The sequence below is a fragment of the Megascapheus bottae genome, chromosome 4 (genome assembly GCF_031878675.1).
Source record: "Megascapheus bottae isolate mThoBot1 chromosome 4, mThoBot2.hap1, whole genome shotgun sequence".
NCBI lineage: Eukaryota > Metazoa > Chordata > Mammalia > Rodentia > Geomyidae > Megascapheus > Megascapheus bottae.
Genome location: NC_143512.1, coordinates 4,401,145 through 4,422,555, shown reverse-complemented (window position 1 = coordinate 4,422,555; position 21,411 = coordinate 4,401,145). Strand labels below are relative to the sequence as shown.

Below are 21,411 nucleotides of genomic sequence, written 5' to 3'. Positions count from 1 at the left end.
AGCTGATACCCTGTCTCACCAAACTGCAGGTTGTTGCGAGGGAACTCCCACTTTTCGTTGTAGGGTAGCTGGGTAGGGTCAATGAAGATGTAGCTGTTGCCCTCGTAGCTGTCAATAATCTTCCAACGGACTTCGTACTTGGGTTTCTGCAAAAGGAGGGAGGAGGTGTGTGGCAGCTGGGGCTGGGACTCTTGAGACTGGTTTCTGGAAGTGGAGGTGCTATGGGCCCAGAGCTCTCAGTGACAGAAGACAGAGAGTGGCCCTGTTTGTAGACAGGGGTCATGGCCTCTCACCAGCATGGCTCTGGGAGCTGGTCCTTGCCCCAGCCTGCCTTGCCATGCAATTTTCCCTTGTCAATCTTTAGTTTCTCTATCTGTTCATTGAAGACCATGGACCAGATGACTTACGAGGGTGGTAAGTTAGTAAACTTCTGATTGCTGATAAGTTGATAACTCCCCAGGCAGGAAGGAGAGTAAAACTTCAGATCTACCCAGTCCTCCTACCCCCCCCCACACACATTTTGCCAGTCCTGGGGCTTGAACTCAGGTACTAGAGTCCCCGAGCTTCTTTTGCTCAAGGCTAGTTCTCTACCACTTGATCCACACCACCACTTCTGGCTTTTTCTGTTCCATTTATATGGTACTGAGGAATTGAATCCAGGACTTCATGAAGGCTCGACAAGCACTCTACCACTAGGCCACACTACCAGCCCCCAATTGTTGTTGAGGTTTTTTTTGGGGGGGGGGGTTGTTGAGGATTGAACCTAAGGCTTCACCCATATAAACCAACCAACAAGCTACACTTCCAGGCCTGTTTTTATTTTTAGTTGGAGTAAAATATACATAACATGAAATTAATCTTTGCCATCTTTAAGCAGGCATTTCAGTGGTGTTAAGTGCATCTGCATTGCTCTGCAACCAATTTCCAAACCTTCTTGGCTCTTAAAAAGCTGTAGCTCTAGGCCTTCAAAGAACAACTCCCCATCCTTTCCTCTGCCCGCCACCTATAGCTATCATTCTCCTTCCTGTGTCTATGAATTTTTCTCTTCTGGGTACATGATAAAAATAGATCTATGACATATTTTCCTCCTGTGACTGGCTTACTTCCCTTCACATAATGTCCTCAAAGCTCCTCCATGTTACAGCATACCCCTCCTTTTGAAGGCTGAATACTTTCATCCAAATATTTTCCTGAGCATATATTTCCACCAGAACATGAACGTTAAGCCCTATATAGTTTACACTGAAGTGTCTAAGAAAGGACTTCAGTTCTTACTAAGGGGAGAAATGTCCACCTAATATTACCATGTTATAGCCTTGAGGTAGAAATGATCCCAGTATAAGCAGACAAGGGTGGCTTAGAGAAGATAAGAAATAGTTCCAGAGGCCAGAAGGAGATGAGGGCAGTAATCAGGTAAATGGGTTCCCTTCGAACTCCAGGGAGAAGCATGGTAAAATGTGTGCATGAGAAGTCATCTGACTTGCTATGGCTGACACTCACAGAGGCACCCTGGCAGCCACCAATGAGCTTCTTGCTGATGCCAGTTGCACCTCACGTTCTCCATGCTGCTTATAGATGGCAGAACCAGGAGGTGGGGCTTGGGCCAGAGGAGCAGCTGCCTCTGCCTTGCCTGCCCCAGGGGCAGCTGCATGGGGGCATCGTGCCAAGGGCTGCCTACAAGAAGTAGAGAGGGAAGACCAAGTTTTCAGAAAAGTGCAAGCTGGGCTGGTGTGCTAGAGGACACAGGCCTCTGTGGTCAGCACAGCCACTTCCTGCCCAGTGAAGCCTTAGGGACAGGGACTGGCTGGGCTGGGCTTAGCTGCTGTGTACCCCAGCTGGGGAAGCTAACAGGTTTGTGAACACATAGGGAGGAAAAAAGATTCTAGATATTCATAGGAAGGTGCTTCTAGTTGGTAATTAAGGAGATAATACTGCAGTTAAATACTAAGAACTTCTGGGCTCTCATTCAGATAGGCCAGCCACAGACAAATTTAAGGACACATGAAGAAGAAGAAGAAGAAGAAGAAGAAGAAGAAGAAGAAGAAGAAGAAGGAGGAGGAGGAGGAGGAGGAGGAGGAGGAGGAGGAGGAGGAGGAGGAGGAGGAGGAGGAGGAGGAGGAGGAGGAGGAGGAGGAGACACATGATGGCTTAGGAGAAGCATCTGAAATGCCACAAAGAGAGGAACTTCTTGTGTCTCCAAGAATAACTGGGGATATTCTCCTAACCTGAACACCAGACAGAACCTGAGGAGGGGATTCTCTGACCGCTCCTGCAACTTCCATTTCCAGGATCCTTTGTGGCTTTGAACCACTTCTACTTCTTCTACCTCCCCCTCCCCCCACAGCTAGGCTGAGTCAGCCCCTCCATACCTCCCCTTCTTGCTGGGCTGAGGTGGGGTGGCATGGGACATGTTGAGGGAGGAAGGATTTGGCTAGATTCTCCCATCTGTGCCCTGACTCTCCTGCCTGTCAAGAGTCCCATCCTCCTCCTCCTTCTTGCTCTACACCAATACCTCCCCCGCCCCCCCCCCCCGCCCCACTCCTTGTTATCCCTGGGCCAGGCTGCATGGGGCTCTGGGCTTGATTTTCTGATACCAGGAATGGCAATAGCCAGCAGCAGTGCCTCATGAGCACTGCCTGTGAGCCGAGCCAGACATTCCACCTGCATCATCCGTCTAGCGGGCCTAAGCCCCATGCCCACCTCTGACTTCCTTCCAGGGACATGGAGATACCTAAGTCCAAAGTCCCAACTACTCTCCCTGTCAGGCTGCTTGCTGGTTCCATGGGAGTAGATGTTTTGCCTCCAGAAGAACAGTTTCTTCTGAATATCCCCTGTCTTCCTCAGAACTTAACACTGCAGCATGCACTAGCATGAATCCCAGACCCTCCAATGGCCTCCCTGGCTTCCTTTTTATTGTTTTCGGTCCATCACAGAGCTTGAACTCTGGGCCTGGGCACTGTCCCTGAGCTCTTCAGGTCAAAGCTACACTCTACCACTTTGAGTTACAGTGCCACTTCTGGTTTTCTGGTGGTTAATTGGAAATAAGAGTCTCATGGACTTTTGTGCTGGGCTGTCTTTGAACAGTGATCCTCAGATCTCAGCCTCCTAAGTAGCTAGGATTACCGGTGTGAGCCACCAGCACCTGGGAGGGAGACTCTCTGAGTCGCCCTCTCTGCAGCCTGCTGACTTGCCTTTTTCTCTTCCTCCCAGAGTCTCTTGGAAGCATGGAAGGTGATGACTCAGCCCTGAGAGAGAAACTAGCCTTCCAACACAGGGACAAGATTAAGGAGACATCAGACCAAATCCCTACCCACCCTGAGGCATGGAAATAATTGATTTGATCAGTTGAGAAAGGGGAAAGGTGTGTCAAGGAGAGTAGCCTAAGGAGGCAAGTCTTTCCTAGATTTGGTGGGGAGCTCAGAGGCCAATTGAGTTTCCTGGCTGGGACATGAAAAGGTGACTGCAAGTACATTTTCTGAAATGGCCCTGTGTGGTAGGACACTGGTGACTCAAGCCTGGAATCCTAGCTACTCAGGAGATGCAAATCTGAAGATCTCTATTCAAAGCCAGCCTAGCAGACAAACCTGAGAGACTCTTATCTCCAATGAGTCACCAAAAAGCTGGTAGTGGAGCAATGGCTCAAATGGTAGAATATTAGCCTTGAGCAAAAGAAACTGCTCTGGGACTATGCTTAGGTCCTGAGTTCAAGCCCCAGGACTGGCACACACAAAAACAGATGGTCCTGTAGGGTGCCAGTGGTCACGCCTGTAATCCTAGCTGCCACATACGTGCACACACACACACACACACACACACACACACACACACACACACACACTGTGAGACAGCTAAGATCACCTGGCAAGATTGTATCTAGTCTTGATCTAGGCCTTGTTTTTCTGCGGCTGCCGTCAGAGCCTTCTCATGCTGGACCCTGTGGTCCATTTTATCCTGTCCCCCTCAGACCTCTTTTCCCAACACTGTCATGGCCAGAAGAAGGTAGCGAAGGGGGCATCACTGAGTTAGACGCTCTCTGTTCTCACTCACAGACAGCTTTGGATCCGAAGGATTGATCCAGCCCTTCCAAGGTCCCAGCCCTCACCTTCTGCCTCCCTCTCCAGGCGCCAGATCCAGAGCTGCCCCTGAATGTTTGCACACACCACCCAGACTGTCCCCTCCCCCACAACTGTGTCCTCTCTGCCGCTGTACAGGAGAACCTCCACTGCTGGCCTCCATAGCTTTCTCTGGCCCTTGTGTGTGAGGAGACAGCCCAGCCACATGGCAGAAGCCGAGTACTGACCACAGCCATGGCCCCATGGACAGATTCCTGGCTCCATTAGAACTCATAGCTCAGCAGTGAGCTTTAACTTAGCCCTGACCCTCTACCCTGGTAGGCATTGCTACCCAAAGCAGGAGATGGTTACTAACCGTGTTGGCACACAACAGGCACCAACCAACAGCCCAGTCACCCTGATCACTGCGGAGCCAGTGAGTGGGGGTACTGGGGGAGCGTCCTACTGCCTAGTGGTGTCCACCTCTGGCTACGCAGCGTCTGTCTGGCTCCCTCTGTCCCGGCTCACCTGCTTATACTTATACAAGAGGAGCAGCAGCAGGAAGGTCATGATAACCAGGCAGGAGATCACCACCGGCATGAAGAGAGACCCATCAGGGGGCTGTGTGACAGATTCTGAAGGGACAGACCACCAGAAGATTGTGAAGGCCAAGGGACCACCAAGTCCCCTCCCCTCACAGACATCAGGCCAACTAGCTGGCAGGAGCACAGTAGGTGCTCAATAAACGATTGTGATGGAAACATCCACAGACCTCAGGAAGGATGATGTAGTTAGCTGGCTGCCCACTCTAAGCCCCATCCAGAACCCCAGCCTCCTGGGTCTAGGAGAGACCACGGAAGTAATGCAGTGCTAGCTGCTGCCAGGGAAAAAAACCTGGCCTAGTGCTTAATCACTGTGTGCCCACAACCCTGGTGATGAGGCTACCGCCTCTACCTCTGGCACTCAGACAAACTTCTGGAAGTTACAGCTCAGTGTAACTGCCAAAAGTGTCCCCCTGTGGCCTTGGGAATTAAATGGGCCTCAGAGGCTCTCAAGAGTCAGGGTAAGAGGTTCTTGGGTCTCTCCTTTTGCTTGCTTTTGTAGCCTGAGTTCTCTTGATGTGTTTTGGAAGATATAATTTGATTCTGTTGCTGGACCAGATTGGACTCCCAGGTCAAATCTCACCTCTGCGTCACACTGAATTCATGATTTCTCTCTGAAGTTTGTGTTTATCATGTTCCAAGTTGAAAGAGAGCTAGAACTGACCTCCTTATGGTGTGAGACAATGCCTGCCCACCCCAATACCAGCACTTGATTGGCTTTCACCCCATAAGCATCTACAGGGGAATACTACAGATACCTGGATGCCATGGGCCAGCGTGTACTTGTTCCATGGCCAGTGCCTGGGGCACATGAGTGTAACATGCTTCCTAAGCCATGGAGCCTTCCTGGCCCCTCTGTGACTAGAGAGCCTCCCTAGCAACTGAAATGAGTGTGGAAACCAGGTTGTTAAAAGGCTGGAGGAAACAGAGATCACATGTGCCTGCAGCTTGATGCACGGCCAAGGCAGTGAGGGTCAATTAGGTGGCTAATGAAGGGTCCAGCTTGGTCCAAACTGCTCTCTGTCTAGATTTCCTTTAGGTTTCTTCCTGATCACTCCCCTCTGCTTGCATCCCACTAGGCTCTAGACACCCCCAGGTAGCTTACCCCAGGATTCCTGTTGGTCAAAAAGCCCCTGTGATAAACCCACAGAGGTAGAACTTGGGATTGCTTGTGTCTGCTGCAAATAGGAGCTCTGACCTTGGTTCTCTTGCCTAGGGGGAATCCCAGGCCCCTCTCTGCATGTCTACCTTGGCTGGAAGGGAGAAGGATGGAGGCTTACCAGCGATGACAGCCCTGAAGGTCTCAGAGCTGTTGCCCACACTGTTATGGGCCCTGCACTCGTAGGTCACGTTGTGCTGGAAGGTCCCAACAATCAGCTGGCTCTGCACAATCACTCTGCGGAAGGGCTCCTGGGACAACACGTTGGGTTCTAAGCCCTCCCAGGTCCGCAGCATCTGGGCCTGCTCACATCTAGGGACAAAGGGAAGAGGCTCAGGACTGCCTCGCCCTGTCATGGTAGCCCCTTGGCTCTGCCCCTGCCCACCTCATGAGCCCAGGTGAGTAAGGTGAGCAGTCCCTTTACCTATCCGTGTGGCCCCAACACATCAGCCATGTCACATTGGGCTGAGGGTACCCAGAGACGTTACAGAAGAGGACGTTAGAGCCGTTGATGTGGGCCCAAGTGACACTGACCTCTGGGGGATCTGAGGAAGACAGGAGAAGTGAAAGAGAGACAGGAGGTCAGCCCCAGGGGCCAGGAGCTCCCCCTCCCTCCCACTGCATCTCGGAGCACACCCCAGCCCCAAGCCATCACTCACAGCGCAGGGTGAGGTTGAAGGTCAGGGCGCTCCAACCTCCGGCATTCTGGGCCCGGAAGGTGTAGTAGCCTGCCTCCGAGGGCTTTAGGCGGCCAAGGGAGAGGATGGATGTGTACCTGCAAGCCAGGGCAGGGGAGTCAGGAGGGAGCCCCAGTCGGTTTTCCTCGGTTCCCTTGGGGAACAGAGGGTCTCAGATAACAATCTTATCAAAGCTGGTTCCCTAGACCTTGGCTGAGCCAGAACCTGAAGAGGGTGACCGTCTTTCCTTCACGTTGTTTCTTCCATTGGTCCCATCTGAAATGTTCTGTTTTGCTTGAGACAGGATCTTTCGAAGGAGTCTCAGAGTGCTGGGATTACAGGTACGTACAATCACACCTGGTCTACACCAGGTCCCCTGTTTTTATCACTGTCATTGTACTAAGTTTTCAGACTAATCTTTACTAAAGAATCTCTAAAATACTAGCCTTCTGAGCTTAAGATTTGACTGGAATCTTTGGGCCCCTGTCTCATTAACCTCTCTAATCCTCTGCTGCGTCTGCTGTGAGGATATTACTGATAATTTATAGGTTTGGCCTGAGGATTGATGAAATAGTGTTTAGAGCAATAATAGACCTGACTTAACAATGCCTCTACCCCTCTGTCCCCTGGAATATTTTTGCACACAGTTGGCACTCTGGCACTTGAGACACACCTCCTCTTTCAGTTTTTGGATGAAGATCTCATGGATGTTCCTGCCTGGGCTAGCTTTGAACTGTGATCCTTGACTCTCAGCATCCTAACCGCTAGGGTAACAGGCATGAGCCACCACTGCCTGGTCCCTTATTACAGACACAAATGTATTGTTTAGACAGAAGATGTATTCAAAATGAGGCCAGTCCAGGTGGACAGAAGTTCCTCAACCTATGGCCACATCTCTGTTATCTCTGCTCCAGGGAAAACACAATGACTGTACACAAGTGTATGTGTGCATGCATGTGTGCATGTGCGTGCGTGTGTGTGTGTGTGTGTGTTTACCATAGCAGCATGGAGAAGCACAGATAAGAGGATTGTAGCCTAAGCCAGACAGGCATAAAGTGAGGCCTTAATTTAAAAAAAATTATATATATATATAACTAATGTAGCTGGATGCCAGTGGCTCGTGCCTATAATCCTAGCTACTCAGGAGGCTGAGATCTGAGGATTGGCACAGTCTGAAGCCAACCCAGGCAGAAAGTCTCTTTTCCATTCAATGAACCACCAGAAATCTGGAAACGGAGCTTTGACTCAAGAGGTAGAGTGCCAGCCTTGAGCCAAAGAAACCTCAGAGATAGTGCCCAGACCAAGAGTTCAAGTCCCAGGACTGGCTTGTGCACACACACACACACACACACACACACACACACACACACCAGTGTGTAAAGGGGCTGTAGGAATGTTTCAAGTGGTAGAGCACTCACTTAGCAAATAGGAGGCCCTAAGTTCAACCCATAGTGCTACCAAAGCGCCAGTTCTTGCTCAGTGACCTGCAGTCACGCTAGACTATGGGATAAAAAGGCAGCATACTACTGGGAGTGGGGGTGGGGAGTCATGGTTCAGTGACACAGCAGGCTCCAGGTCCTGGGGCAGAGCCTCCATCCAAAGCACCACTTTAAAAACAAAAGAACATGTAGCTGGGCATTTCTGGATCACACTGTAATCCAAGCTACTCAGGAGACTGAGATCGAAGCTACCCCAGGCAGTAAAGTCCATGAGATGTCAATCTCCATCAAATAAGCGAAAAGTAGAGCTATGGCTCAATTGGTGGAGCACTAACCTTGAGTAAAAAGAGCTCAAGGACAGTGCCCAGACCCTGGGTTCAAGCCCCATGACCAACAACAAACCAACAAGCCTTGGGCATATAGAACCTTCTACACATGCCAATTCTTTTTGTGAGTGTGTCAGTTCTAGGGCTTGAACTCAGGGCCTGAACACTTGTTCTTGAAATGTTTCGCTCAGAGTTGGTATTCTACCACAGCTCTACTTTCAGCTTTTTGGTAGGTAATTGGAGACAAGTCTCTACAGGCATTCCTATTGGGGCTGGCTTCAAACTGCAATTTTCCAGTCTCAGCCTCCTGAGTAACTAGGATTACAGGTATGAGCCCCCTGCATCCGATGCTGTTAATACCATGAATTTTCATGTCATCCTTGGACAGGAGACAGGTTAATTCCACCCCGTTCCATTTTTCATTTATGTGCTGCTTGAGCAAGCACAGCTAGTCCGTTCTTGAGATGACTTAACATCCCCTCCTTCAACTGAAAAAGAACTTCACTTTTTTGGGATGACTCAAACACGTGTCATGAGCCTAAAATGACATGAGCATCATTTTAGTGGTTGCTTGGCACCCCAGCCACTGTCGCTCAGAGGAGCTTCCTGTGACTTTCCACATGTGTCTGGGATAACAGACCACTGGGACTATCCACAGACTACCCCTCCTCGGGAGTCCACAGGCTTTGAGCCACAACTTCAGCTGTAGGCAAGGAGATGAAAGAAAGCCAGGTCAGGGAGGGTTGAGGAGAATGGCAGGAAGAGCAGAGCAAAGGCCTATCTTGGTACTTTTGATCATCGATAAGTAAGATCCCAGGGGACAAAGAATTTGGGGTTTCTGGAATTAAAATAAGATTTCCAGAGAATTTTGAAGTTGGAGAATGGCCAGGGTATTATATAGCCCAATGTCGGCAAACAGACATTCTATCATGTTTCAGTTAAGTGGAATTCGTGCCTGAGGGAAGAAAGACTGTAGGTTTCTTTCAACTGCAAAGAGTTGCTCAAGGATACCACTTGAGAGTAGAGTGGACCCTGGTACATACCCCACACTGTTTCTGTCCCTATTCTAGCTGGTTTTTTTCCTGGCAAAACAGGATGACAAGAAATTCATTTTATGTTTTAGCGGTGATGGGATTTGAACTCAAGGCCTCATGTTCGCACAACTTGCTTGATTGGCTTATGGACTTTTTAGATCCAGGCTAGCTTGAACTGTGATCTTGCAGATCTTAGTTTCCTGAGTAGCTAGAATGAAAGGCATGAGGCACAAGTATCCTGCTTGTAAAAAAACATACCCAGTATCGGTGTTCTTCATAAGGAGGAAAGGAAAATAACTATATATCATATATAATGTTATCTAGGAAAATCTTTTGCTAGCCTGAGGCTTGAACTCAGGGTCTGAGCACTGTCCTTGCACTTTCCTCAAGAGTAGCTCTCTAGGGGGCCAGGATCATAGCCTAGTGGCAGAGTGCTTGCCTAGCATGCACAAAGCCCTGGGTTCGATTCTTTGGTACCACATACTCAGAAAAAGCCAGAAATAGAGCTGCGGCTCAAGTGGTAGAGTGCTAGCCTTGAGCAAAAAGTGTCCAAGGACAGTGCCCAGACCCTGAGTTCAAGCCCCATGACTGGCAAAAAGTAATTAAAAAAAGAATAGCTCTCTACCACTTGAGCCACAACACCACTTCCAGCTTTTCTATGTATGTGGTACAAAGGAATGGAACCCAGATCTTCATGAATGCTAGGCAAGCACTCTACCACTAGGCCGAACTCTCAGCCCATATATATATATATGATACTGAACTCAGAGGCAGGTTACTCTTCCTTAGCTTTGCTACTCAAAGCTAGTGCTCTACCACTTGAGTCACACTTCCACTCTGGCTTTCTGGTGATTACTTGGAGACAAGAATCCCACAGACTTTCCTCCCTAGATTAACTTCCAACTATGATCCTCAGATCTCGGCCTCCTACATAGCTAAGATTATAGGTATGAGCCACAGCACATGGCAGGGAAGACATGGTCTTGCTTAGTCATTCTGGATGGGAAAGTAAAAGCCTAAGGACATGATCTATAAGAAGACAAGAAGCTTTCTCAAGTGATGCTCATGTAAGAAACAGGATTAAGGGAATGGAAGGGTGGCACTGAGTGAGAAAGATGGCCAGGGAGAGATTCTTGGGAGGGGGTACAGGAACAATATGAGTCATGACTCCGAGTGGGTCTCTGGGTGGGAATCATGGGAATGGCTTGTCATTTGCAATCTGCCCATTTGAAGTGATTATGAAAGAAGAGAGACAGTGAGGCTGAGAGTTTCCGGGGGACTACAAAATGTGTGCCTTTGAAGCAATGGTAGAATTGCTGAGAAGAACATCGGATATCTGAAGATATGGGACATAAAGTAAGAAATGGATTTAAACCAGGCACCGGTGGCTCACATCTGCCATTCTAGCTCTTCAGGAGGCTGAGATCTGAGGATAACTCAGGCAGGGTAGTCCATGAGACTCTTCTCTCCAATTAGCCATGAAAGAGCTAGACGTGGATCTGTAGCTCAAGTGGTGGTGTGTTAGCCTTGAGTCTAAAAGTTAAGGGACATTACCCAGATTTGGAGTTTAGGCAGACAGACAGAAACGCGTGCGCGCGCACGCACACACACACACACACACATACACACATACACACACATACACACACACACATACACACATACACACACACATACACACACATACACACATACACACACATACACACACACACATACACACATACACACACATACACACACATACACACATACACACACATACACACATACACACACACATACACACACACATACACACATACACACATACACACACACATACACACCACACACACATACACACACATGCACACACATACGCACACACACGCGCACACACATACACACACATACACATACACACACATACACACATACATACACACACATACACATACACACATACACACACATACACACACATACACACACATACACACATACATACACACACATATACACACATACACACACATACACACACACACACATACACATACACACATACATACCCACCCATACACGCACATACATACATATACACACATACACACATACACACTCATACACATACACATACACACATGCACACACATACACACACATACACACACATACACACACATACACATACACATACACACCCATACATACACACACATATACACACACATACACACACACATACACAGACATACACACACATACACACACACATACACACATACATACACACATACACATACATACACACATACACACACATACACACATACATACACACATACACACATATGCACACATACACACACGCACATACACACACATACACACACGTACACACACATATACGCACACATACACACACACACACACACAACTTGATCCAAATCAGTGCTGAGGTCCCTATAGTGAGATTTTCCTAGGAAATGAGGTCCCAAAAGGGGACAGGACTCTTGAAAGGTCACATAAAATAGGACAGTACCCAGAGATCCTGATTTCTGACTTAAGCACCTTCCATTTGGCTGTGGGGCTGTGCAGACAAAATGTAGCAGGTACCTGTATGTGTCCTTCAGGGTGATAAAATCAAGATTAGGCCGATAGTTAGGGAAGGGTCCCAGATAGGTCCAGCTGTAGGTTTGCAGGCCAGGGTAGGCTTCCACCTTGACTTTGAGCTTGAGGCTCTCTCCCACAGTTACCTCCTGGAGGAGATTCTGCTCAGAGGTCAAGTTCAAGTAGGCACTTTCTGGAAAGCAATTTTAATAGGATGATAACTGAGTTTACTTGTTCATTTAATCATCTCCCATCAATCCAGTCTCTGAGCACTTACTATGTGCCCAAAGACTTTGCTCTGCTGCCTCTTCTCCCACCAACACCATATCGACAAGCTCCTAACACCGTACATCTCCCACTCCATAGCTCTCTCATCACCACCACCTCTAGCTTGAACTGTGGCAAGTTTTGAACTCATGAGAACGAGTGCTGTCCTTTAGCTTTTACGTTCTACCACTCATAGAGAAAAGAGTCTTTCGAGTTGTCTGCCCAGGCTGGCTTTGAACCAAGATCCTCAGATCTCAGCCTCCCGAGTAGCTAGGATTACAGATGTGAGCCACCAATGCCAGGCTGCCGTGGTGTCTTAAATTTATCTCCCCTCTTCCCCCTTTAGCTCCCTGCAAACACCCTTAAGGAGGCACCAGAAAGCCCTGCTAGATCTTATCACATTCAAGTCTCAAACCCTCCCCATCTTTTTCAGGAGGAAAAGCCTCAAATCCTTAATGGAGTCCTGTGGGCCTGCTGGATGCCAGGTTGATAATGTCTTTCTGACCTCCTCATGTACCTCTCTTCCTCTTACTTCTTCATTCTAGCCCCACTAGCCACCTCCTCCGTTGAATGTGATAGCCTCAGCCCTGCTTAAGACCTCTGCTGTTCCTGGGACAACTGGGAGCTTTTTTAAAAAATAACAAAAACAAACACTGGTTCTGGGGCTTAAACTCTAGGCTTGAGCGCTGTCCCTAAGGGTTTTTTTGGGGGTTTTTTGGCTCAAAGCTAGCACTCTACCATTTGAGCCAGAGTGCCATTTCCAGCTTTTTCTAGGATAAGTTGGAGATAAGAGCCTTCATGGACTTTCTTGTCCTGGCTGGCTTCGAACTGTGATCCCTAGACCTCAGCCTCCAGAGTAGCTAGAATTACAGATATGACCCACCAGGGCCCAGCCTTCTGGAGCTGTCTTATCTGAAATGTGTGCATGAAGCTGCGTGTTAGTGGCTCTCATCTGTAATCATAGCTACCCCAGAGGCTGAGATCTGAAGATCAAGGTTCAAAGTGAGCCTGGGTAGAAAAGTTCCTAAGATTCTTATATCCAATTAGTTACCCAAAAACCAGATGTGGTACTATGGCTCAAGTAAGAGAGTGCTAGCCTTAAGCAAAAAAAGCCAAAGGATAGCACCCAGGCCCTGAGTTTAAGCCTCAGTTACTAGCATTTTTAAAAACAAACCAACAAACAAAAATAGACCGGGAGTTTGGCCTAGTGGTAGAGTGCTTGCCTAGCATGAATGAAGACCTGGGTTCGATTCCTCAGTACCACATACATAGAAAAAGCCAGTAGTGGTGCTGTGGCTTAAGTGATAGAGCTCTAACTTTGAGAAAGTCCAAGACGGGGCTTAGGACCTAAGTTCAAGCCCCAGGATTGGCAAAAAAAAAATAAAAAAGCAATATCCTCCACCCTCAGATCCAATCCTGCTGCCTTCCTTCCCTCAGACCCTGTCTGGCCCCTCTCACCACTTGATACTCACCCACCACCCGGAGAATCATGGAGATGGAATTGGTGCCCATGCTGTTGGTAGCCAGGCAAGAGTAGTTGCCAGAGTCCTGGAAATCTACGGCACTCAGGTTCAGGGCCAGCACCTTCTGGTATTTGTTATTCTGGAAGTCAGTTTCTTGAGAGATGTTGAGCTGCAGCCAGAGAGGATGGAGATGATATACAAGGCTGTTTAGTGCTTAGGTGACTTGAGATGGAACGTAGCTTGATGGTAGAGCTCTGGCTTAGCATGTGCAGGTTTCTAGTTTCCATCCCCAGCAAGGCAAACACAAACACACAGCTATTTCCATATGTAAACAAACATAAAGCCAGCTATGGCAATACAAGCCTGGAATCTCAGCACTCCAGAAGCTGAGGTAGAAGAATCACAAGTTCAAGAATAGCCTGGACTACCCAATGAGACACTGTTTCAAAACACCAAGAAGAATAAAATATAGAGAACAATCTGCATTCAGATCATCACCTTTTAAGATGATTATTTTCTGGTCCTTGGCAAGGGACTGGGCTCTAAGCCTCAATTTCCTGTCTAGAACATTAGATTAATACTGGTACCCTGTCGCTAAACTGCAGAAAGGTTACGTGAGATAGGCACTGTTAGAGATAGGTAGAGTGTGCACTGGAGTGTGAGAAAGGGGGAGCCATTCTCTGCAGGGTTCTAGAAAAGAATTCACATCTGTTTGTTTGTTTTTTTAAACTATAGGCTGGAGCAAAGGTCATGGATTCAGGGACAGGGTCTTACCACCTTCAGGGAGCCCTTCTCTAACACCCCAGCACAAGCCTGAGTCCTGGTTCTGACTCAGCTCCTGCCTGGCAGGGAAACCTTGGCAAATGCCTCTCCCTTCTCTGGGCTTCAGCTTCAAGAGTCAGTTTGGAGTGTAGCTGGGGACTTTGCCCTGAGGGCCACGTATACCAATAAGATAGGCCAACTTCCCCTTACAGCCCCACCGACCAACCTCGGTGTCTCCACGTTTGAGGAAGACATAGAAGTGGAAGCCAGGATCAATGGCTTTGCACGTAATGTGGGCATTCTCCCCTCGAATCCGCACCAGCTCTCTAGGCTCCAGTGTCAAGGCAGGAGGGCCATTGAGGACTGCAGCAGGAGAAAAGATTGTTGCATACCTAGACCTGCGCTGTGGCTCTGCTCCCTGCCACAAGCCATCTCCCATTCTCACATCCCAAATCCTTAGAGGCAGCCTTCATGCTTCACTTTTGCCCCACAGCAAATCCTGTCTCCCTAAGTGACAGTCCATGTTCTTTACCACCAGTCTCTACTTTAGACATGTTGAAGCCACCTTGAACCAAGGCTTCCTGTCTTTCCTCTGCTGCCTCCACTGCAACCTCCACTCCTTGAAAGAGCCAACAGTTTCTGAAAAAATAAGCTAGAGTCTTGTGCTGGGAGCCCATGCCTGTAATCCTAGTTCCTCAGGAGGCTAAGATCCGAGAATCAATGTTAGAATCCAGTCTGTGCTACTTAATCTCCACTTCACCTCCAAAAATTGGAAGTGAAGCTGTGGCTTGAGTGACAGAGCACCGGCTTTGGAGTGAAAAAGTTAAGGGACATGGACTAGGCCCTGAGTTCGAGTCCTAGTACTGGCACAATATAAATAAAGAGGACCATATTTTTCTTCTGTGTAGACCCTACTGCCTTTGCCCTGGCTTCCTGAGAGTGCTCGGAGCTAAATCCAAAGCCCCTTACATCCTTGTTGGCATCTTCACACAACTGCAGCCAGCCAACACCTTGGCACTGCAAGTTTTGGTTTTTCTAGGGTGCTAGCAGGTGACAATTTCTCTCTGTCTCTCTGCCTCTCTCTCTGTCTCTCTCTGTCTCTCTCTGTCTGTCTCTCTCTCTCTCTCATTTTTACTAGTCCTGGGGCTTGAACTCAGGACACTGTCCTTGAGCTTTCTTCAAGGCTAGAACTCTACCACTTGAGCCATAGCACCACTTCCGGCTTTTTCTATATATGTGGTACCAGGGAATTGAACCCAGGGCTTTGTGCATGCTAGGCAAACACTCTACCACTAGGCCACACACCAGGCCCTTGGGTGGCAGTTCTCATCCTCACAAACACCTCAGAGGCCCTGCATGCCAGTGCAGAGAACTGGACTCATCGCCATGCCCCCAGGCTGCCCCAGGCTCTCCATACGGTCCTATTTCTTGTCCATTACAATTTACATCAATTTTCTCTCTAGACTGACTCCAATAGTCTGTTCAGTAGTCCTGCCACACAGCAGATTTGGAATTAACCTCTGTGTCTGTTGCTATGGTTGAAAGATACTCTGGTCTAGTTTCTCTGGAATTGGAGTCAGCCAGGCTCCCAGGATCCCTTTCTTTGGTCAGTCGTGTAGCCCATCGGTTATTTCCATGTGTCTTGCCCCATAGATGACTGCCAAGGCCCAAATTGGAGAAAGGAACACAGCCTGAATAGCTGCCTCTTCCCATCTTGCCTGTTTACATGGCTGGAGTCTTTTTGCCCTACTCACCTTTATTCACTTTGAGCTTGATGCCAAGACTCAGTACCGCCAAGCCATTCACCAATACTCTGCACTGGTAGTAGTGGCTGTCAATGTACTTGGCCTGGTGGATGGTAAAGCCGTGCAAAGGTGAAAAAGAGTAGTGAGTGTAGCGCCCAACAGGCCGGCCACGCTCGCGCATGAGTGAGACGTGTGTGAGCAGAGTGGGGTCAGTGAGCAGACAAGGAAGCACGGCATCTTGACCCTCGAACACTGTCACCTCTTCTGCCAGCAGGTTCCAAGGGCGGAGAGGGTCTGGATCAAAGAGAGCATGAGGTTAAAAGTACTGCCACATGCTGGGCCAGGCCTCTTAGGAAGAGGCCGAATCCTCACCTTTGACGAAGAGGTGGATGGAGGCAGTGGCCTCGGGGAGGCTTCCAGTCTCAGTGCAGCGGTAAGTCCCCGTATGTCGAAAGGTGGCGTTCTTTGTGATCAAGACGTTGCTGGGATGAGCAGGATCCAGGTTCCAGAGGTGGGAGATGGGGCCGTCCCACTGCACACTGCCGTTGCCCACACACTTCAGGGTCACCTCTGTACCTGGCTCCACGACAAGCTCCGACCCACTGGGCTCAATAACTGGAGTGCCCTGGACTGGAGGGGGTAGCAGATAGAAGTGAAACATGAGGTAGACCCCTGGGCCTTCCCTGACTCTGAGATAGGACACATGGCAGGGAGGGTACCAGAATTATTGTGAACAAGCCAGGGCACAGTGATCACTCGCTCTGCTACTTTAGGGTGGACTCACAGCCCTGATCCCAAGAGCACAAGGTTAGAAACCTCCTGGGCGTAGCACCCAGGATGCTGCCGACACAGGAACCCCAGCTTTCTGATGCAGTCTTCACTGCCGAGTCACGTCATTCTTCCTTCTTCAATCCCCTTATAAAGTTGATCATATCCCCAAGCAACAGGCCTAGGGCCTAGTTCAAGAAAGAACTTGAACAAGCAAATGGGATACTCCTGGTCAAATCCTCGACTTAATTCACGCATGGCAATAACAAGGGGCACCGGATTTAGCCCAGCAAAGAAAAAGGGAGAAGTTCCCAGAGTCATGCCTGGATCCCACTCCTGCCTCTGTATATGTGGTCTATGGCACTATGGGATGGCTCAGAGGCCTCTGTGCCTTAGTTTCTTTGCCTATAAAATGGGAACAATGGTCATGTCCATTCATTATATGGCTTAGATGTCTAGAAACCTTTGAATACCACTTGCCTCTGAATAAAGACTCAGAGGCTGCTTGCCAGTGGCTCATGCCTAGAATCCTAGCTACTCAGGAGGCTGAGATCTGAAGATCACAGTTCAAAGCCAGCCTGAACCGGAAAGTATGTGAGACTCTTATCTCTAATTAAGCATGGAAAAAAAGAGAGCCAGAAGCAGAACTGTGGCTCAAGTGATAGAGCACTAGCCTTGATCCAAAAGCTTAGGAACAGTGCCCAGGTCCTGGGTTCAAGTTTCAGGACTGGCACACACACACACAACTGGATGGGGTTTATGGGGCTAGCTTTCAAGCTGCTCATTGTACCCCAGCCCTGCTATATTTACTGGACAGCCAATCTCTTTTAAGGAAAATTTGCTTGAAGGAGAAAAAGAGAACTTGAAACCCTTGTTAGGGCTTCGGGGAAGAGAGCTGGCTGCCACTGCAGCATCAGCTTTTTTGCCAGGGCCTGAAATAGGGTGAAGGAGGGAAGTGAGAGCTGATTCACCATCTCCAGGGGCTTGCCAGGCACCCTGGCCTGCATGGGCGGAAACACACTGCTGGCGTCGCACTCAGCCCAGGCTTCCGCTCAGTGGCCTTCTACCAGGGACAGTCTCACTTCTGCTTCCTGTCCCCTGACCACTGCCCTAGCTCCAGACAGCCAGAGGCGCTAAGAGGGCGGGCCATGAGCCAGGCCTGCTCTCACATCATCCTGCTAGCCGAGTGCCACCCCCCACAAATAAATTCAGGATGTTTCACGATTGTCTCTTAACTCCTTCAGTGGGGGCCCCTCCCTTCCAGCCCAAACTTGCCCAGAATTCCTCTTGCAATGATTTCAGAATGTCTTGATTTAGTCTGATATTGAACCTATCAGACAAACTCATGTGAAACCATGACCAGCACCAAGGCTGTCACAGTGTGACAACCAGGAAGAGGGATGAGTGTCCTTCTTCACAACCTTCAGATAGACCTCAGCAGAACTGGCACTGGCCTGGCACTGCTATTCCCTGTGCCCCAATGGTTCCCCTGGCTGCTTCTGCCCTTGCTAGACAACTGCCTCCATCACGATGTTTCTAGTGTCCCTTCTGAGCCTGATAGTCTGGTAACTAAAGATTTTTTGACCCATAACACCCTGTCCCCTATCTTAGAATCTGTGCTTCTGCTCTTGTTTCTTTTTCTTTTCTTTTCTCCCCTCCCTCCTGCCCCCCCCCCACTGGAGCTCTACCACTTGAGCCACAGCTCCACTTCTGGTGGTTTTTTTTTTTTTTTTTTGCCTGTCCTGGCTTGAACTCAGGGCCTGAGCACTGTCCTTGGACTTTCTCAAGGCTAGAGCTCTACTACTTGAGCCTCAGCACCACTTCTGGCTTTTTTTTCTATGTATGTGGTACCAAGGAATCGAACCCGGGTCTCTGTGCATGCTAGGCAAGCACTCAACCACTAGGCCAAACTCCCGGCTCTCACTTGTGGCTTATTTTTTTGCTGGTCAATTGGAGGTAAGTGTCTCCTAGGCATTTTTGCCCAGGTAGGCTTTTAGCCATGATCCTGTTATCTCAGCCTCTTGAGTAATTAGGGCTGTAGAACACCATGCTGCTGATGGCCCAGCCTCTGCTCATCCCTCTCCCCAGCCCACTCCTATGGCATATCCTGGAAATGTGGTCAGAGAGACGCCTCTGTCCCCATTAGCCCAGATAGTCACACAGGACAGGACTGAGACCCTCCACTTCCCCTGCCAACTTCCCCTGCTGGCTTGGCTGAGTAGATGGATGGAAAGCCTTCTCATCCCACATGCTCAGAAGGCTGAGATCTAAGGATCGCAGTTTGAAGCCAGCCTGGGCGAAAAAGTCCAGGAGACTCTTATCTCAAACAAAACAAAACAAAAAAAACCAGAAAACTACTCATGCCAGGCACCGGTACTCACAACTGTAATCCTAGCTACTCAGGAGGCTGAGATCTGAAGATCAAGGTTCAAAGCCAGCCCGGGAAACTGAAGTCTGTGAGACACTTATCTCTAATTAACCACCAGAAAACCAGAAGTGGCACTGTGGCTCAAAGTGGTAGAGCATTAGCTTTGAGCTGAAGAGCTCAGGCACAGTGCCAAGGCCCAGAGTTCAGGCCCCATGACTGACTATGTATATATATCTCCCTATATTCAGAAAAAGTTAGCAGTGAAGCTGTTCTCCAGTGGTACAGCACTGGCCTGAGAAAAAGAAGCTTAGAGATAGCACGTAGGCCCCGAGTTCAAGCCCCAGGACTGGCAAAAAGAAAAAGGACAAATCTTCAAGTCAATGAGATTGACTTAGCCAGACAAAGAGGTTCGGTGGACCATTCTGGACAGATACCAGCTTCCCAGTGACCCTCTGTGGGGTGGCCCCAGGGAGGCTGGCCTCCTCCCTACCAAGCCCACTATCCTCTAATGACCCTGCACATACACAGAGTATACAGCATAGAACATGCTTATTGAGCCAACAGACCAAACACACCAGCAGCTATTGTTGTCTGCCCTGGGGCAGACAAGGGTGGAACCCTGTGCAGTTCTCTCTCTCTCTAAAACCTGCCACCTAAAACAGAGGACTGGGGATCTCAGCTCTCTGTGGCCTTTTCCAAGATCTCCACCAGCACATCAAACTCCCCACTCCACAACCCTGCACCAAAGATGTCAACCTCTTGTCTTTCCCTCTGACCCATTCCTTACCCAATCTCTCAGAGAGGGCTACTGTCCCTTTGGGCTTTTCTAAGCCAGGCTCTGACTAGAACCAGGACTGCCTTCCTACTCTGTAAAGTGGATCCCAGGGAACTTTTCAGAACAAAGAACTCAGGTACCAGTGGTGTTGGAATCTGCCCTGTAGCAAGATCCTTAGGTAATTCCTGTACACACAGCAAGCTTCCAAACGCTTTGCTCCAGTCTCACTCCCAGACCACCGCTACCACTTGCCAGTGAGGCCATGGGACACAAAAGCCCTGTGTGGATCCCGGATGTGCTCAGCACACTAGGTGAGTCTTCTGAAGAGAACCCTGAAGTCCAGTGCTGGGGAGATGGATGAGGACCTCCTGGGGGCACCCGGAAGAGTTAGGGACTCATATCAGAACTGCCTCTCCCACTCAAACCCCCAGTTTTTGCGCTTACCAAGCCAAGCAGTGGCCATTAGCAAGATGAGCAGAGCCCCAAGCCCCAAAGCCTCCATGGGGAAGCAGCAGGCTGATGGAGGGCTGGAGTTGGGGGCAAGGCAGGGGGGGTCCCAGCTTCTGGCTCCGCAGAGATAAGAGATGGCTGGACACAGTCCCTGTACACTGGCTGTTTGTCTTGTTTTCCTCTTCCTCCTTCTCCTCCTCCTCCTAGGGCTTATCCTCTTCTTCCCCTTTTGGCTAGGCAAGGCAACCACAGAGTTTGGAAATCTTGGGTCTGAAAAGAAAACAAAGCTATGACCCTCAGGGGGGAGGGGGCGGGGTCTCCACCAGGGTCAGACTGATCCCTGGGGGGGGGGTTGACTAAGTGAAGAGACCAGCTGAAAGAATACCTCAAGGGATGTCCCCCCACACCAGGAGAAATTCACTCAGTGAGTAGAATAAATGAGGGGTCTTTCAGGTAACATGGCTTTGACTGAGCCAAGAGAGAAATTAAGGCTGGTCCAGGAGTGTCTGGTATTCATAGGAAGAGGTTTTCCTACATGACACTTACCAAACAATCAAGCTGTTTGCATCCACTGTCTCTGCTTCCACAACACATTTCACGTGATATTGTCACTAAGACTTAGAAGCTGCTTTGGCTAACAGCACTGATTCTTTGACAGGTCTGCATCAATGCCTGCGAGACAAAGAAAAATGGGAGAAAAGCTTGACCTGGAAACCTTCATTTTGGCTCTGTCTTCTTTGCTTTCAAACTCTGAGTCTGATCGCTGCTCAGCTCCACAGGAGATATGCCAAACATTTGTTAAAAACTGGTAATACACGCTTCTATTGTCTCTTGTCATCCTTCAAGGCTGAAGGCATCAACATAGGAAAGGCATTTTGCTTTTACAACATCTGTTCTACATCCCTGAGCAGTTCTTGAAAGTTCAAGAC

The 21,411-nt window shown here is 49.1% G+C and overlaps 1 protein-coding gene across 1 annotated transcript in view; it reads right to left on the bottom strand.

Moving 5' to 3' along the window:
• Csf1r (colony stimulating factor 1 receptor) overlaps positions 1-20,711 on the bottom strand; it is a 28,575-nt gene extending 7,864 nt beyond the window's left edge. Inside the window, exons 1-11 of the mRNA XM_090331238.1 lie at positions 20,477-20,711; positions 16,494-16,751; positions 16,131-16,415; positions 14,603-14,739; positions 13,624-13,783; positions 11,891-12,077; positions 6,473-6,588; positions 6,238-6,358; positions 5,935-6,125; positions 4,581-4,687; positions 20-146 (exon numbers count right to left, since the gene is read on the bottom strand). Coding sequence (XP_090187364.1) covers positions 20-146; positions 4,581-4,687; positions 5,935-6,125; positions 6,238-6,358; positions 6,473-6,588; positions 11,891-12,077; positions 13,624-13,783; positions 14,603-14,739; positions 16,131-16,415; positions 16,494-16,751; positions 20,477-20,534 — 1,747 coding nt within the window. The 5' untranslated portion in view covers positions 20,535-20,711. The remainder of the gene's footprint in view (positions 1-19; positions 147-4,580; positions 4,688-5,934; positions 6,126-6,237; positions 6,359-6,472; positions 6,589-11,890; positions 12,078-13,623; positions 13,784-14,602; positions 14,740-16,130; positions 16,416-16,493; positions 16,752-20,476) is intronic.
• Between the last annotated feature and the right edge of the window lie 700 nt (positions 20,712-21,411).